Here is a 19,388-nt window from a genome sequence, read left to right as displayed (position 1 = left end):
TTAGCCTCTCAGTTTAGCGACCTCAGCGATTTCCTCAGCTAGGTGGCTAGCGGATACTGATTAAGGTTCACTCTGGTTAATGATGTGTCTTTAGAGAGCCACCGGCAATTTTATGCTCCAGTGGTTTCTGATTCAACTGTCAGAGGGAACGACCGTAACCGGAAAGCTCTCGTTGCCTGTTTCTGTTTGAAGATCCGCTGTGCTTTTATCTTGAAATTCGATTGTGTAACACTTCATGAACGCGCGCTGTCCTATTTCTGCAGCTCTTCCCATGGGGTATAGGAAGTAGAGCGTCACTCATGACGCCACAATGCTGACGCTTCAAACTGCGTTCAAATTGTGACGCAGTAGTCTCCCCCTCCGCATTGGGCAAGCACTTCCTTTTTAGGTAACGCCTAGCGAGCATTTTATCTGTTCTGTCAGACTGGGTAAGACAATTACGTATGGTCCCACTGGCACAGTTAGTTTAAATACGTCACGTGTGTACATCACGGAATCCGCTGAACTAGGGTCCTACATTTCTTTCAGCATCACGCAAGAGACAAAAAGGAGAGCGACAAACACGTGGCACACAATGGAATGTGTGGAAGTGATAAGTGTCTGTGTGCTCCAACTCTATTTTATACATCAACAGATATGAATGATGCTTGCATGTGCATTTTAGTAAAATATTTTATTTTTCAGATTGAATGATACCCTAAATGTATCTTTAGAATTCAAGACATGCCAAACTGTAAACACCCATATAGCCATACTTCCCTGTCATGTGTATTATCTGACACGTAATTTGACATCTGATAACCTATGGGATGGTAAGAAATTTCAAGCCATGAATTTCAAATATAGGCTATAACACAAAACAAGAAACAAAATGATATACTATGACTGTACTTTGTACAGTAATTTGTACAGTCATAATATCTGCCAGCAAATCACTTGAACACTTTTACTCTCAGAATTACACTCAGTGCTCCTTTTTTTCTAATATGCATCAATTACTCCGTAAAATATTTGAGCTTTATCCTTGCCTAAGAGATCTGAAGGTCCGCAAAAGTGAGATAGCTAATGAAAGGTTTGGTGAAAAGACTTGTGAGGCAAGCACACTTCTTGTTCTTAGACTAATGAAGCGCCCTGGCTCCTTCCATCTAGTTGATGACACAGGTCTTGGACTGGGGCTGACTTGGGGCGTGGTTTGCTGTAAGACACGGACCAAAAGATTAGTTGTGATGCATTCCCAGCAATCAATGGGACAGATCTCTAGGCTAGCAGTTGAAACAGATATGGATTTAATACCATTCTACAGTGGGACCTTGTGCTTTTCATTTAATTTTGACAAATTATGTTATTGCAGATGTTTGTGACACCTACAATATTGAATTTCAATCAGGAATTGGTGTTTGTGTCGCTAAGAACTTAATAAATACATTAAAGTATAATAGTATAAGATTATAAAAGTGAATAAATTCAACTGTAAGAAAGTTAAAGACAAATGTTGATTGTATCCAGGACAATATGGAAGCGAACAAAATTGATTAACTTTCTAGAAAAGTGATGTTGTATTCCCCCTGTGGAATTATTAATGCTGACTGATGCTGTCGTGGCATATACAGGCCATATTGGCTGTCCAACACTCTACTTAAACACGACTTAAAATAGTGGCTTCCATTTCTTTATTCACTGCTTCTATTCCCCACAGCTACAGTCCGCTCCAGAATTATCGGCGCCCTTAACAAAAATGGAGAAAAAAGGCTGCATATAATAAACAATATGGATAATGATCTACACTCAGTGAGCACTTTATTAGGTAGACCTGTACACTATATAAATATTTGCTGGTTAATGCAAATATTTAATCAGCTAATCACGTGGCAGCAACTAAATGCGTAAAATCATGCAGACATGGTCAAGAGGTTCAGCTTTTTTTCAGACCAAATGTCAGAAAGGCCAAGCCATGTGATCTTGACCGTGGAATGACTGTTGGTGCCAGACAAGGTGGTTTGAATATCTCAGAAACTGCTGATCACCAGGGATTTTCACACACGTCTCTAGAGTTTGCAGAGAATGGTAGGAAAAACAAAAAACTTCAAGTGAGAAGCAGTTCTCTGGCCTTGTTAATGAGATAGGTCAGAGGAGAATGGCCAGACTGGTCAAAGCTGACAGGAAGGTGACAGTAACGCAAATAACCACACATTACAAAAGTGGTATACAGGAGAGCATCTCTGAACACACAACATGTCAAACCTCTAAAGTGGATAGGCTACAGCAGCTGTCTAATAAGTCTAATACCTAATAAAGTGCACAGTGAGTGTACATTCTTTATTTTAAAAATGTTTGGTTGATTCCATTAAAGTTTACAGCACTTTTTGTGCGTATCAAGGGTGCCCATAATTCTGGACCCCACAGTATATGGAGGTAGACAATGCTTTGAGTTCTGCTATGCCTTGAGATATTTCATCTTGTTCCTGGCAATTACAGATGGAACACTCTGTTCCAGTACCTTTCATTATGAACTAGACACGGTCGAGTGGCCAGCTGAACTGCTTTAATTCAGGGCTCATAAAGATGGTCCCGAAGACAGCCCTTCCTAGGCCATGTTGCAGTCCACTGAAAAGTTTCACCGACTGTAATTTATGGTGGTTTTCAGCCCTGTCTCTCTCCCTTACCCGCCTTGGCTGCCGCGGCTGGTGCAGCAGCCTCTGCCTTCTGTGGCTTGGCCCCCTCTAGGGCGGCCATCTTGGCTTCGTGCACCTCCTTAAGTGCATTCCACTCCTTCCTGTTGTTCAGCAGGCGCTCTAACATGGGGGTGATCTCCACATGGAAACGGGAGAACTCCTGGGTAGGGTGGGGAAGGGCAGGGGCAATACAAGAGGATGAGAGAAACAGTTCCACTCGAGTTATACTCAGAATTCAGCTCACAGAGCCTCTTCGACCAGTGCGCTTGCTGTCTAAAAGCTGACCTATCATTACTCATTAAGCTGAAATATAATTACTCAGGTGAGTGAGACAGGCAGCCTGATCCCTGCACACGAGCGGACCGGTAATTCATTTGACAGCACGTGTGCTTTTTCCATTTAGAAAATGACGGGGTCTCTCGCTTACTGACGCAGCAGGAAGCAGGGCGGCCGGGCTCACCTTGTACACAAATGCGCAGACAAAATCGATGAAACCGCACTGCAGCTTGGGAAGATCAGCCGCTTTGTTCCGGTCCATCATGGGCTAAGCAGAGGAGGGGGGACGAGAAACAAAATGGATGCTCCCATTAGTGAGGTTACACCAGAAACGGATAAATCTGTAAGCTTCCCTGCAGGTGGCCAGGAGAAGACAAGCACAGCTGATGCATAAATCTAACAGGAGGCGATAATATGAGCGGGTTTGAAAATCGCTAGTCTGACTTTAATGTGTCTGCAGACACAGCCACGGTGGCTTGCAGTGGACATCTCACAAAGTATTTGTGGGCTGACAGCAGCCTTGGAGGCAAGGGTGCAGCCCAGCTGACTGGGCCAGCCTGACCGCTCTTTCTGATTCAGTGCACCACATAATAGGTAATTTGTCTCAAAATGCCTCATAGGAACACCCCCTCACCCTGCTACCAATCTCCCAATCCCTCCCTACCCCCCACGCCTCCTTTCTCTTTCCTCATTGGTCCGTCTGTGTGTCTTACAATGGGCTGTTGCTCCAGAACAGTCCTCTCCAGGTCACCCTGTTCCCAGAACTCCGCTGCTACAGACAGCGCCACCTGCAGGAGCAGAGTATCATGACCACTGAGCATTTGCACATTCACACATTAATCACACATTATCATTCACAACATTATTGTGATAATGTTATCTTAAAAAAATAGCTACGTTTAATATTTATACTGACTTTAGTTAAAAACTGAATAAAACAAACAAACAAAAAAATCAAAAATTGTTGGACTGAAATAATGGTTTTATACAGTATATGAATGTATATCTCTCACTTTTCATTTCATAAAATCAAATGCAATATAATTCTAATTTAGTCGTGCCCCCTAGAGTGTGGTCTGACTGCACATCATTTCCCAGTGTCACCACATATATCATGATAAACCAGATGGTCAACTCCTACATTTATTCCATCCTCCCCTAACTTGAGGTTCAAAACAGGAGCTCCTGGTGTGTCCAAACATCTACTGCATTGTATTTGGCCACGCCCCCAAAATGAATGTTCAGGAGTTGAAAGGTCAGAATGTTTCAGAATATCAAGGTGACCAACTGGCTAGTGTGATAATGTCTGTGATGTCACCCAGGGAACGAGGGGATCAGGGGTGAGGATATTCCCTTTCCTGCTGGCCTGGCTCTCTAGTAGCTGCCAGCTGTGCCAATTGCTCACTGTGCTGGCACTGTAACTGCATGGCACAGCTGGTGGATTACTGAGGGAAGAGAAGCAACAGCTGACCGCAAACACGAAACTGGGCGTAAATCGTTGTTAATAAAGACGTTTTTTTGATTGCAAACCAATCAACGACCAGAAGCTTTGTAGCCTGATCTTCCTTATTCAGCAGAGTATTGGAACCAATGAAATACACTCGAAAAGTGCAAACCCAGACTCATGGCCCTCTTGGTTGACTCAATTACATCAGGCAAGATCAATAAAGCACAGAAAGGCATTTGAATCCAAAACAATGACATATTTGATCCAGGTCTATTTCGTTAACATTTACCCACCCATGTGCACTGCATACACTCCCCTGCCACATGCCATGACCTGATTAAAAGCTGTAGTCCTCTGCTACTCTAATCAGCCAAATAGTAAACACTCTAATTGCCAGAGTTAGTCTGGGCTGTCTAAGTCATCATATATCACTCTGCTGTGCATGTTCTCCACAGGGTCCATTAAACCCATGGGACTATGGAGCCACATGGCTGGCTAGCACCGGTAGAGAACCACTGAGTGACGCACAGTAAGATACAACACACTTTTCAACAACAGGATTACCTTGCTCTGGATCTCCCAGGGTTTGGCAATAGCAGACAAGTCGCATGCGGTCATCATCATTGCCCTATAATAAGAAAACACAGAGGAAATGTTTACCTTGCTATTGGAGGGGGTGGATGGTGGGGAGTGTAGAAGCATTGAGTGTACACTGTGTAACTCCATGCTAAGAAAGGGTTTATTCCTTGTGGATCACCAGTGTGTTTCTGTGGATATGGAGGCTTGGAGGATTGAGGGTGGGTGGGGTTGGATGAAGGGGTACACTCACATGACTATCTCCTTTCGGGTGGTCTCAAGCATCATGAACTTGGTCCATGCATCCCAATCATCATAGGTTTTGGACAGGTCCACAATCTTCTGGAACATGGTTCTTTTCCTGCAGGGTGACAACAAGAATCAATCCACTCACAAGTTAGATACCTCCTCGTTATTTGAAACACACCAAAAACCAACAATGACCATTGATGACTGGAGTTCCAACAATGGTGCATTTCAAGCTTATTCTACTCTTAGAAAAAACTGAACAAATTTTAAGGCTGTTCACTTCATTATTATATTATTTTAATTATTTGGTCCAGAACCTATTTAACCACTAGTATTTTTAGAGCTTACTTGAAATATAGAGCCAAGTCAGTTGCAATGATGGCGATGTCCATCAGACGGATGACATGCTCATGCTGTCGTCTGTTCAGATTCTGGTAAATGTTTAAGTCCTGAAATAAACATTTAAATATGTATTGTAATATGTTATTTACATAATATGATTTATTTAGAACTGTCTGGTGTGAAACATTTGCAGTACACACTGTCCTCAGCTATTTTTGAATTGTGTATCGGGATTGAATTGTGCACTGTGAATCATTATTATAGAGGCACAGTGTTCTCAGTTGTCTGTTTAACCTGAAAGATTGGGTGAGTGGTGGCTCAGCTGATTTTCCCATTATTCAGTGCCGGATGGGAACTCATCCGGTGCTGGTGCTGCAAAACTATAACCTTACTTCATCTCTCAGCAATGTTTTCCCAAACTCCAGGTGGTGTCTCTCTAAGATGGAGGAGCCATGGAGTTTGGCCAGGGGGTTTCCGGATCTATGGAAAGATAAGATGGCGCAGAACTTACATTGGACTAATGAACTATCAGAACTCATAACTCATGGTGTTTTTTGAAGGTGTTAGTTAATATCAAAGGTGGGGTTATGTGTTCACTTTATTCAATTTATTTGTTCTGCTCACTCTATGTGCTCAGCTAAAACACACACGGATACGAGATATGAGAGTACCGTATATGATTTGTGATGATAAGATATGATTTAAAGCACATTTTCTTACTGTATGCACAAGCTGAGGTAGAATTACTGTATAGGGCATTCTATTTATGAACATTCGGGTCTCCTGCTTACTTCATCTGGTAGAGGTTATTTGTTCCTCGGTGGTCAATGTCATGGCAGAAACCAGCAGTAACCATGGCCATGGCCTCCAGGTCAGTGTAGTAACGCTTCAGGTCACCTGTCTAATGAAAAGACCCAAGAGTGATGGTGCTCCCCACAGATCAGTATCGAGGTGCACCTGAGAACCATCATGAGAGCCAGGCCTGCTGCCCCACCTCTCTCTCACACACACACGCACACACACACATGCACATGCGCACACACACGCATGCACGCACACGCCATTCCTCCAGAGAGCTCGTTATGTCAAATGAAGCATGGCATCACGGCAGCAGGGTGTCCATAATGACCCTGTCCCTGCTACATCCTCTGTGAGTTATTAGGAGAGGAAAAAATAAAGCTCACATCGAGAGGAAGGAAGTGTTCCAGGCTGGAACTACTCTAAAGGTCATGAGGTGATCGTGCTCTTCATTTCTGAGGTAATAAGACACCAAAAACATGGCACAGTATCCCAGCATGTCATAGACACGATATGATGATCTGTACCACTGTGTGCCAGGTTGTCAGTACCAATGCTTATTCCCTTTTTTCTCTCATATAAAGAAACATCCATTGAACTGTGCTACCCTTGCACAGTCTGGGCCAGTGACTTTTCCACACTATAAGCCATGCAGCATGTAATATCAGACCTGGGTCAACATAATTGTTTTTGGATTCAAATACTTTTCAATGCTTTACTGAGCTTGTCTGATGTAATGGAACTTATAAAATAGCCTCTAAAAGTGCAAAACCTCTGGTGCACAGTAGCTAGGAGTGCTTATGCCATGTAAAAGCAGCCCTGGCCAGCTTAAGCCCACTCTATACTGGCAGGAGGAGGCCAACTGTGTTGTACGATATTTAAATTCACAATTCAGTAATTTGGTCATTCAGACACTTTTAGACAAAGTGACTTGGAAAAGCGTTTTTCACATGCTAAACAAACTAAGGTTACATATATATGCACCACTGCCAGGGTACATGTCCCAAATTCTATGTGATGAAGTTAATATTATACATATTATATAAAACATTGTGTTGCTGTCTGAGAAGGTGACTTCTTAGATGTTTGAGTGAATGTGCCTGCCTGACTGATAGGGAAGGTCACCCCAGCATCAGGGGATGAGGGCAGAGAAGGGCGGGCACCACAAGGGGTGGCTGGCAGGAGCTCAGAGTGATGGGACAGGTATCTGCCAAGGGGATGCTGAGTGAAGAGATCTAGTTGGAGGGTACAGGGTAATCATTGTCTGAACACAAGAAGGGCCTGTACCATTTACAACTTATTATTCAAATCTGAGTGACTTGAATAAAACATAGGTAGTCACCAGAAGCCAGTGAAGGGTTTTCAAATGTGCTATGGCATTGAAGAGATCGGGCTGGTTGAAGACCTCTCCAACAGTTATAGACTCAGTTCAAGCCAGTTAATGATTTATCCCAATCAGGCCTAAGTCATTGTTTTCAATTCAAATACTTTTCTGTGCTCGATTGATCTTGCCTGGTGCAATTTACATTACATTTACATTTTAGTAATTTGTCAAGTGAGCCAAGAAAGAGGACTAGAACATGTGGGTTTGCACTGTTTGAGAGTATTTCATAAGTTCAAATACACCAGACAACTCGGTAACGTGGAAAAGTATTTGAATCCAAAACAATGAAGTATTTAACAAAGTTTTGGTATTTCCATCCTTCCCAGGGCAATGCATACTATTTTAAAAGCTTTTGGTGAGACGGGAGCAAATGAGACAAACAAATGCAAAATTTCTCAGTCTTACAAAAATAAGTGGGTGGCGAGAAGAGCAACTCACCATGAGCAGAGTGAACATGGTCTGGCCCACGTTGAAGCCGTGCCTCCAGTTGTGGTAGGTGATCTTCCTGTAGCCCTTACTGAGGGAGTACATGAACCTCACCAGTGTCTGAGGGAAGCACACAGCCTTTCCTATGACAGCTGTCTCTCAGCATCAACAACAACCACAGAGATTTCCCATTTTCTCAGTCTGACCATCTGCCGACGCATATTAACATGCATATTAGCATATTACCTATAAAACTTTCTTGACAGTTATGAAGTGTTTGGAAAATGTAATCACTTTTTTTCCAGAAACAAGCAAAATGTCAAAGCATAAAATATTTATGCAGTATATATGCTAAAAGATGATAAGGCGAACATACTGCTCACTATGAATCGAAGGACTGACTTTTCAGTAATCAAGGAGTGATATTTTGATCTCAAAAACCTTTTTTTCTCCCCTAGAGTGCACTATTGGTTGCCTAGCAATTTGCAGGTTGTGAAAGATGAGCATTGCACAGATCTCGAATAACAACATCCAACACCTTCCTTGTTTTGGTACCAGAAGTGAGAAGAGTAGGCATGATTAGTTTGAGTCTCAGACTACCAACAGCCAACAGGCCACATATTTACTGACACCCCCACCTCCCCTCACCTCTCTTGGGATATGGAACTTGTCCACCACACCCAGTTCATAGTACATCTTGATTCCACACTTGACCAGGTCCAGCTCTGTGAACTCAAAGTCACAGAAGTGGAACTCAAAGATCTCTGTCTCTTCTGAATCTAGGAGCTGTTCTTCCTGGGGAAAGATGAAAATTAGCGTGGCATGGTCTATAAGAGAAGTGCCAATTGTAGATGTGAAGCAGCTGCAAAAGTCCCTTACCAAGATGTCTTCAAGTTCGTCTTCATCGCACTCATTGGGCTCCTTGTCGTAGCACTCTCTGGTATTCTAGATGCAGGTGACACACAATCAGCTTTGTCCCTGAGTCAGAGGGTTGTCAGATTCTGTTTCCCAAATATGGGACACAAACCAGTGATGCACACTAGCGTGACCATGAGTGGATTATGGGTAATGTCATTTGTTTGATATCATGTAATGCTGGTTGTTTAGAAAATTAATTATATTTCACAAATTTGGCATGTCCAAAACTGAAAAAACCAAAAGCGCAAAATATGTGACAGAAGGGCATCCCACATGGACACACCAGTTTTGGCTGAAACATGGGACATCTCGGCTAATACAGGACAGCTGCCAATTGAAGCTGAATCACATTTTGTTTTCAGAATGTGTGAATTTCCAGTCTGCCAAACCCTGGATTCTTTTTAATTTTATGTGTTCAGTTATAATTCCACATATGTTATCTTTACACCATTGGCAGGGTGGGGGCGTTTATTACTGCATTATATGTTCAATGCACTGCAGAACGTATAGGGCCGGTGGTATCGGGGCCCTACCAGAATTCAGAGGTAGGGTTATGATATAGCTATTGTAATGATATGGACAGTATTTCTTTGTTTGCATGCAATTCAAATGGTGCTGGTGGATGTTAGTCTGCGTTACAGTTCTGACTAAGCTACGTCAGATGCATTTGTTCAATCATATTCATTTAGTGATGTGAAGTCACATAGCTAGCAAGGGGGCCCTACCGAAAATAAACAATCACACGATATTGCCTGAGGGGGTCACTATAGTCCTAACAATGGCCGCTGCAGAGAGACCTTTATCATCATTCAATGTTTGATGACCAAACCAAAATTATTGGCCCTATCACCTTAAATCCCGTTTCATGGTGCCTAGTTCAGCAAGCATTATGTGTGACTATCCGTTGTGCTACATATAGTACGCTTTACAAATAAACCTACCAGAATGTTCTGAATCTCATCTTTCCTGCACTTGACATGATAGAGGACCATGTCCTGGAAGATGTCCTTGCGATTTTCCAGCTTGTTCATCTTATCATAGGTGTCCGTGTTCAGCACCGACCAGCCAAGGAACTGCGTCAGAGACTGCAACCATAAAAGCACAGTGAGCTTTCTAAAACTTTACCTAACATAAATCTGGTCCTCTGCCCATAGGCCAGAAAGCAGGACAACCTGTGATGGGAAGGATATTTGAAAAAAGGGCTGCCACTGCCCTCTCCTAAATTTGAGGAATATCATAAATGCTAACACTTGAAAGTGTAAGATCACAAATATGCTATTAGAAAGTTCTTAGAATGCTCATGGAAAAATCACTACTGTTCATCTAAAGCAAAGAAGTCCTAGTAAACACTGACTTAGTATTTATTTTATTTTTTTAAACCTACACTTCAAAGGGATAATAATACACTTATAGTATGGTGGTAATACATGCAATTTGAAAACACATAAACAGTGCTCAATGTATACATTTTTGTATTTGTGGACCAATGAATCCATGTTGTCGATATGTCTGAAGCACCTCCATGAGTGTTTCATCCATGTCATCAAAGGGCTTCCCATCCTTCCTGTTGTAGAAGGTGGCCACGCCCACAATCTCTTCTTTCTTGTTGACGATAGGCAATGACAGTACATTCTTAATGGTCCAGCCTGAGTCATCCAGAGGTCCTTTCTGGTACAAGAGAAGGGGAATCGCTCACAAAATGCCATTTCACCTACATTCCATCACAATTCATTTCTACACAACAGCTCTGTCTCACTTAAGCGTGTATGGATTTTACACCTCAGTTTATCTAACGTCGATGGTTGTGGTGTTGCGCTTGAAGCCACAATATCAATATTGGCCTAATAGCGTTCTGAGAATTTATTTTATTCCTCTTATTTCTTGGGACTTACATAAGCCTCTTCGATTGGTTTGTTCTCTGCAGCACTTTTAATTATTATGACCAGAATTGTTGAGAGCAACTTCATTTATTTCTGGTCTATACAATTGTGTTGTGTGCCTCAGACACAATTCAGACCTGGTGCTTTCTTACAGCAACTGTAGCAATGGCAATCAGTGGTCTAGGGTCGATTACATGGATGAACCTGTGAAAGACTTTCTAAAATTGCAGACCCCACCTTCTAGTCCGCTAAATTGCATCATACAAGATCAGTCAAGCACAGAAAAGTATTTGAATTAAAAACAGTTATGTATGTTGTATGTTTAGGGACATTACTTGGAATTCAAAGAAATCGTCCTGCCCAGCGTTCATTATGTTGCAAATCTGCGGCGTATAGGAAGAAAGAAAAAAAAGAGAAGTCAGTGATTAAGCACACCCTGAGAAAAAGAAAAAGAAAACCTACTGTATGGCAAAAAGGAAATTAATTACAGCATCCAGAAATTTTGCAATTATCCATGATTTCAGTCTGAGCGAGTACACGCAATTTCCTAAGCGCTGTGCACTTGACAGCTGCATAATAGGCTGTTACGGCTGTCAGGGTGTCAGGCTGCCGTGTCAGGCTGTATTCTGAGAGCACTCCTCTCACGGAGAACGCCTCTCACCAGTCCATTCTCAGCCACGTACGTGGGCAGCCCACTGCACAAGGCCCAGTGGTCAGCTGGGGGGCTCCTGAAAATGACAAGAGAACAGCCAGTAGGTACTGAAGAAAAAAAGGATATAAAGATTTAAGCACCTGCCAGGGCACACGACTAATTATGGGGGCTTAAATAGCACAACACACATCTACCGAGGTGCAATTAAAGAGCAAGAGAATATGATCAACAAACAATTATGATGAATAATATATGAAGACTCACGGAATTACTTTGATGTCCTCTTTTCCATGTAATATATAGTCAATTACTTTGTAGAATATAACTTCCTGAAAGGAAATGTATTTAATGTAAATTAAAACTGGTTTCTATCTAGTGCATTTCAAATTACAATAGAAACAGTGGCAGTGTTGCTTTGGATTGACAGGTACAACCACCGTTTAGCATTAGAAATATGCACTTTACAAATGTATGATATGATTATTTGTGTTATATGATGTCGGGTTATGTTTATGAGCACAATGCCTAGCTGGAGTAAAATAACTGTTATGAGGATTAAGTCAAGTTAAAGTGAGTGACGCGGGAAGAACGACTCACTCTGCCATCCGGAGTCTTAGGCCCATCATATGGAGGAACCTCCCCCATCAACACTGGCCAGAGGTCAAAGAATTCCTGTAAACACACAACGGTTGTTGGAGGGATACCAAGACACACGCGCACACACACACACACAGATGTTGTTGCCGTTTGCCATAATCACTCGAAAACATTATAGAGCTTACTGTATACTGATGAATGCATATCATTAATTAATTAAAGAAAAATTCATTCAAAAATTTACACAATTTTTAAATGATGATGCTGTTTTCTTCATTTATGTTAACTCTCCTCACCCCAATAACAACACTAATAACTGAAGGATCCTGAGAGTATTTAACAAATGACATAAAAATCATAACTTTCTGTAAATTTTTTCAGGAAAAAAACAATGATTTTGCTGAACCATATAGGTTTTCACTAGACAGAACAGCCAATACCATTTCTTGGCAAAATAAAATGTAAAAGTTGAAGCAAATAAATAACATTGCAAAGAAGCCAAAATAGCAATCAAATCTGAATTTTTTGGAGGGATGCTGCTCGTTTTTTTGTGAGGTGGATAAATCTCTGTTGTCTCTGACGTTTCCATATATAGGAGCAGCTGAGATGAGTCATGGTATATGAGAAAGCACAAAGCAGTGACTTTCTGCCATATACTGCAGTGACTCATTATTTTGAGGATTCGATGCTGGATTGCGGAGATGGATACCTGACCAGGGGGCCACAGGCTGCCCAGCAGCAGCCAGACTGCAGGTATTTTTGAACATGATCACCCAGTGGCATACCATGAGCTCTGGAATCAGGTCTTCAGTAACCTTTCCCTTTATGCTCAATTTGTCTGTCCGGTATGAACCGGCTTTCACACATTTCCACTTTAAATTTATGCTTTCTAATGGTTAAATCATTTTGATTAAACCGAGTGCTGTCTTAAAATTAATTACATTCTGGAAAGTGATGAGAAGAAAATGCTACAACGAGAGATTTCAGAGAAAGCTTTGGGATTTTTTGCCAATTAATTATTCAGATTATTGCCTTGTTAAACAATCTCACATTGTAGCCTAGTTATCTGTGTTATCATCATGTCTTAATCATTATAGACTTCATATTGATGTTACTTATTCAGCAAAATAATTATGTGATTGTTAAACAAGCTAATTTAATGGAGTAGTGTACTGCTTGTTTTTAAGGTAATGCGTTATGTCCCCTTTTCCCAGCACACCGACAAACACTACATACAGTATAATTAAATGTTACTCAGTTTTATGATGCAAAGATAACTGATAGTAGGCTACACAAAGAATTGCTATGACTATTGATATGATCAGCTATTTCACTGCTTGATTGATAATGAAAAACGTTAATGGAAACAGATTGAGAGCTGCCCAATCATCTGTTTAAAGGTGTGGTTGCTGAAGGCCTCGATCTACATCCCATGGTAGGCCACTGTAATCACCTTTGTCTTGGTCATGTCCAGGAGCCCAACGGAATAGCGCTCGCAGTTGAGGAAAGCTCTAACTGTGTAGAGGGCCTTGTGGAACTGTCGCTCAATGTCGGTCAGCTCCTCAAACACCTTGCTGGCAGACCACAGCAGCACCTGTGGTGGATCAAGTGTTAAATCAAGGGTCTAAAGTGCAAAGCAACATATAACACTATATATTGCATATGTCACTGACCACTCCACTCACAAGCATTCCATCCATCAACATTATAATTTTTCAAAAACTCAAAGGAAGCATTGTTCTCACATTAATGTATTCACCCACTCCCCAAATTGCATTAATAGCTAGTCCCCATTATTTGGGGACTACTTTCAAAAATAAAGTATCATCTCACCTGCCCTCTTCTGGTCTCACAGTTGTGAAGGTAATTCAGATGGAAGACTCTCAGTACCAGATTGGCAAAATTGATATACTTCATCAGGGTCTACAAGAGACAACAAAGCTTTCAAACATATTTCATTTACAAGGGAGACTAAAAGCTTATGTGCATGGCCAGGACATTGTTGGTGTTGTTTTGCTCTGACGGGATGTTGGCTGAAAATCTTTGTGGAACACACAGCAAGTGAATGCACTCTGGGGTTGGGTTGGGATCAATGGGTTGTCATGAGAGTTGGGGGGTGGTAGTACCTCCTCATCTTGTTTGGTGAAGTGTGTCCCCCCAATCTTGTTCACAGCCATGATGACAGCCACCATGTCTTTGCCATTCATGATGGGCGTGGCCAGGAGATTTTTGGTCTCATATTCCGTGAGAGTGTCCACAAAATCACTAAAGTTGGCATTCTGAAGAACAAAGAGGTGTCAAAAACCGTCACTCACTCACTATGCTATTAATTGCAAAAACTATGTTTTAAAGGTACAAAAGGTAAGATTTTTGTGTTAAAACATTGTTATTGTAAATCCCTTCCTATCATTGAAAAAGCCTCACTGACATGTTCACTCACCCTCTGCCTGTGCTTAAATTCAGGTTTCAAAATATACTGTTGACGGCCCGACACACTGCATTAAAAAATATGGCATAAATGCACAATAACTCAAGCTCATTGGTTAAAAATTGGTTCAGCCAATGGTGTTTCAACCTCAGTGCATTCACAGAGAAGGGGGAGGGATAAACAGTGTTGTGGTATGAAGGTGATTGTTGCTGCCATTCCTCTCTTGACCATTAGAAGTCTGAAATTACCCATTGTACCTTTAAGTCAAATGTTTGCATTCGATGAAGCCTCAATAGAGAGGAAATCAAATTGATTAGCCCTAATGCTAACATTAGCCTGCTCTCCATCAAGGTAGTAGCACAGATCTCTGACAACTCTGCTACAGTCATGTATAATGTCTACTGTACGCCAAACAACTGTGCTCACCACTGGGCACATTGTTTAAGATTCAAATCTCTCAATTCATAATCTTAGAGTAGTGCACTGTAAAGTGTATTGGCCATTTTGCATATTCAAATTAGTGGCAATATACTTTTCTAAAGCACATGTGTCCAATCTGGGACCACATATCTTGGATCATTCTTTCAACATAGCTTGCCCACAAACTGTACTATAGAATATTGTGTAACTAAGCGATAGATCCTGCTATAAAGTGCATATTGTATAGCCTACAGTATGTGTTATACATATATGGGCCTATATATAATTATTAATATTTGTCCAAAAGTAATTGACCAATTAAACAACTACTGTGTCACCCACAAATCACTTTAATTATCACTGTAGGAATACATTTTAGAATGTTCTATGTAATATATACAATTCAATTTGTATCTGTTGAATTTATCAACAGGGGTCAAAACAAGGGTGTAACTTTACAGTAGTTTGAATACTGGGGGGTTGAAATACATAGACCCCGAGAACTGCAACCCTCTTTTTAAAGAACAGCTGTGAAATAATTGTTTCTCATTACTTCTAAGGGGAAAACACTACAGATCAGTAAGGCTAGGTGTTTATCACAGAAAGATTTAAAAAAAGGTAATTCATTAAATGAATAATCTCATTGGAAGCAGTGTGAAATTATTGATATTACATGCACATCAATAACAAGTGCTTGAAGTTTAAAACGAAATCAATGGGCATTTGCCAGCTGCTAGGAACAGTCAAATACATTGATAAGCAGGTGCATTTAATCACTTAGTTTGGTCCATGTGAATGAAAAAAAAAAATTGTAAATTTACAATTCTTACTGAATTTAAGACTTTAAGAATTTGATGACATTTTTATCTTGTATGTTTTGTACAAAGGCACTGACTGAATGTATATGCCTCTTTTCTGAGTTTTATTACAATGAGATGGTGGGATGCCTGAATATGTGTAAGGAATGAAGTGGAGTAGTGGTTTTCTGCTGACTTGTGGAACATGAGAGTGACCTTTAGAAATAATCCAGGATCACTGTAATTCATCTGAGATTATGGGGCCAGTAATCCACTGCCGTCCCAGTAACACCCAGTTTCCCAGAAGACATTTGGGGCGGGGGAGTGACGTAGTTTAATCCTGCTGGACTTGCAGATGGGCAATTGCTTCTGCCATGCTGTTCCATAAGAGTGGGATACATGGAGGTTTATGACTCTATTACCTTCTCTCATTTACTAGGACTGTTACTGATTGAATATTCAAGGAACATGTGAAGACTTTTAAAACATTGCTCAGAACTGTGTGCTTCTATTAGCTTGAAAACATTAACACTGAGGGAGCCAATGCTGGCATGGCACAGACCCAATTCATAGCCACACTTTCTAAAAGCCTCATAATGGAACCTTTTATTGTCTCACGAGTGCTTGGACAGAATGATCGGGCCCAGGGTCAAGGGCGGTACAGTGAAAATAATCATAAATCAATAATAATTGGTTTTAAAGGTATGCCTGATTAAATCACATGCTATATTCTGTGAACACTGCTTTGGATCCATGCAAACAGATGGCTTTTTTTTCCTGATTGACTCTTCACATATTTAGAAATTTTGTAATATCTACATTGGGTCTTCACAGATGCACTGTTTCTCAAATAAGTGATAGGAAGTCTATTGTAGTGCTGCTGACTGAAAATGAAAAAGAAATGAACCTTTAGAGGCAGTGAATAGTACTTATTCAAGATTTTCTCAGAATATTTTGAATTGAATATTTATCATACCACATTTATAAGACAAAAACCTTATTCAAGGCACTGTACAATTTAAGTAGGCCCAATAATATGCTTCATAAATACCTGCATATTTTAGTAAATGCCCTGAAATGCAGATGGGTAATACTTTCAAAAACTGTCATCCCACCACACAAACGATGACAAACGGTAATTTCAGAATTTAGAATGGGAGTAGTTTTCATCTCATGAATCACTTTGTCAGTGCTGAGAAAAAAGACATGCTTTGCACTTCCTTGGGTTTTGGGAGATAGGCATATTAATTTGCTGCAATTTTAAATATATGTACTGAAGCAATGAACATTAATTTTGAGTCAACTGATCTGCTAGTGGGAACTCAAGGCGTGAAACAAAGGCAAAACACCACAGTCTAGCAAGCACACCATTATTATTTCTGGCTTTGAGTTCAACCAGTTCAGTAAACTTGGGAGATTAACAGACCTAAATCTTGGACTGGATTTGTATTTGCACCCAATTCAAAACTTACTGGTGAAGGCTGCCTGACTTTGTGTGATATAGTACTTATATGCAGGAGATATATTATTTAGCGATTTTCCAAACAAACCCTCTGCCTTTTTTTCCACACTATGTTTGTGTTTCTATGAAATCAATGTTCTCCTTTTTGGCTCCTATAAAATAATATGGAATATAATAAAATAAATCACACTGTTACAAAGAGACGGTTTCAATCCTTCTCCTAACCCTCAATACCCTCAACCCTCTACCCTTCAGCAATGATGACACGTTTATGCTGTTTATCCCAATGAAGAAGACAATGATGTCACTAATCCTAAATGATCTGCTTGACAGGCTTTTTCTCACAGTAGAGCATTAGTGACATTGCTCCCTCAGAATCCCTGTCCGTCCCCCGGCAATGTTTTATGATGAAGGCATGCAGTGTGATGAACCCAAATGTTATGAGGGGGCTGTAAACTGTATGGCATGACCGTAATGAACTGGTATATTGTTAAACGTGCCCATGCACATCTCTCTTCATGCAGCATAGCAGCTGAGTGTAATGAGATTATACTGGCTTTGCAGGAAGGCAGAATCAGAGACCTAGCAGGACTACACTGTCTCCTGGAGGCAGAGTGCAGAATTGCTGAATAAGTCTATAATTACTGACACAATACTCCATTTGTTATTCATTACTCACTATTCATTAAATCATACTAGTATAATAACATGCATGTATATGTGTGTGTGTGTGTGTGTGTGTGTGTATTGATTTGTACACCTCATTAAAATGGGTCCCCAACAATCAAACAAGCTCTTCCAGGCTAGAAACTGTGATACAGCCATTGTTGGTGTCCAAGAGGGGGGCTTACCTGCGTTACATCAGGTACATTGATGGTCTTCTTGGTACTGGCCACGTGGCCCACGATTCCAGTGTCCAGCGGGTAGACGATCTCGCTGTCGGGCTGCACCAGGCACTCGTCGAGCGTGGCGTCCTTGTGCACATTGAAGAGGCGCGTGGCCAGCTCGGCTGTGCCGTTCCTCATGCGGTACATGAAGAGACTCATGCGGTCCGCCCGCATCATGAAGCTCAGGTGTCGCATCAGGTTGAAGATGGCCCGCTCCATCTGCAGGTTCTCCTGGAGGTCCCGCACCAGGTCGAACATGATCTCGCTCTCCTCCACACTGGTCAGGTTGTGGAACTCGCGACTGTCCACCTCCGATCTTCTGCTCCCTAGAAGATCCGAGATGACCTTCGGCCGGAATTTGGAGTCGTAGTACTCCTTGGCGAAGGCAGGGTTGCTGTCCAGAAACTTCTCCGCCACGTCTTTGTCTACTGCTGCCATTTCGTTCTGCTACTCAAAAATAATTGCTTGAATGCGGAATTTAAGAATGGAGATGGCAAAGGACAGTGTAACACACTGCAAATACGTCCTCCAAGAAACCTGATTCCTCCCAAGAGTTGCAACTGTATTCAGTTGCTCACTCTGATCATCTCTCTGCATTAATCTCAGCACCTACGATGCAGGTAGTTGACAGAGAGCAGGGATTAAAGGGATTGTTTTAACATGGTCATGTGGGTTTATAATCCGGTATCTAATTACATACTGTGTTGGGATTATTGAATTCACATAATGCTAATCAAATTTGGAACACTTGGAATGCAAAGAGTTGGAGAGGGGTGTGCAGTGTGAAAATATAGCTATCGTCTATCATGAAATTGCACTGCCCCAGCAGGGCCAATCTTAACATAAAAACACACAAAAGGCGTACAGGAAGGTCATGAAGTATAATTATTATCATACAAAAAGTGAATGTGAATGTGATCACTTAAAAATACAACTCAGAAACATGAAAGACAGTTTTTTAAAAAAATGAGGAATCACCCCCCTCCCATCCTTTTATTTATTCATTTATTGCCCACTACATGTTTTATGTATGCACAGACACCTGGCTGAACACTGTTCTTTGGAACTATCCCTCAACTATCTAGCCAATCACACATGTCAGAGATCCATGTGGCTGTCAATGTGTTCAGTCTGAAACTAAACTAAACTAAATGCACCATGTGTTGGAATTAGGTTT

General features: G+C 41.2%; 1 protein-coding gene across 1 annotated transcript; it reads right to left on the bottom strand.

Moving 5' to 3' along the window:
- Positions 1 to 654: 654 nt before the first annotated feature.
- pde6a (phosphodiesterase 6A, cGMP-specific, rod, alpha) lies at positions 655 to 18,649 on the bottom strand. The gene is made up of 22 exons (XM_061235766.1): positions 18,176 to 18,649; positions 14,344 to 14,496; positions 14,051 to 14,140; positions 13,671 to 13,811; positions 12,218 to 12,292; positions 11,885 to 11,949; positions 11,630 to 11,696; positions 11,304 to 11,351; positions 10,607 to 10,756; positions 10,030 to 10,173; positions 9,050 to 9,115; positions 8,819 to 8,965; positions 8,183 to 8,290; positions 6,354 to 6,463; positions 5,955 to 6,042; positions 5,569 to 5,669; positions 5,225 to 5,332; positions 4,960 to 5,023; positions 3,662 to 3,736; positions 3,133 to 3,216; positions 2,664 to 2,832; positions 655 to 1,195 (listed from the first exon to the last, which is right to left on the bottom strand). Exons 1-22 carry the CDS (start codon positions 18,647 to 18,649, stop codon positions 1,146 to 1,148), a joined length of 2,577 nt encoding a protein of 858 aa, XP_061091750.1. The 3' UTR covers positions 655 to 1,145.
- Positions 18,650 to 19,388: the final 739 nt, after the last annotated feature.

Source organism: Conger conger, chromosome 3 (genome assembly GCF_963514075.1).
Source record: "Conger conger chromosome 3, fConCon1.1, whole genome shotgun sequence".
Classification (NCBI taxonomy): Eukaryota; Metazoa; Chordata; class Actinopteri; order Anguilliformes; family Congridae; genus Conger; species Conger conger.
This window is presented reverse-complemented; position numbering and strand designations above follow the sequence as displayed.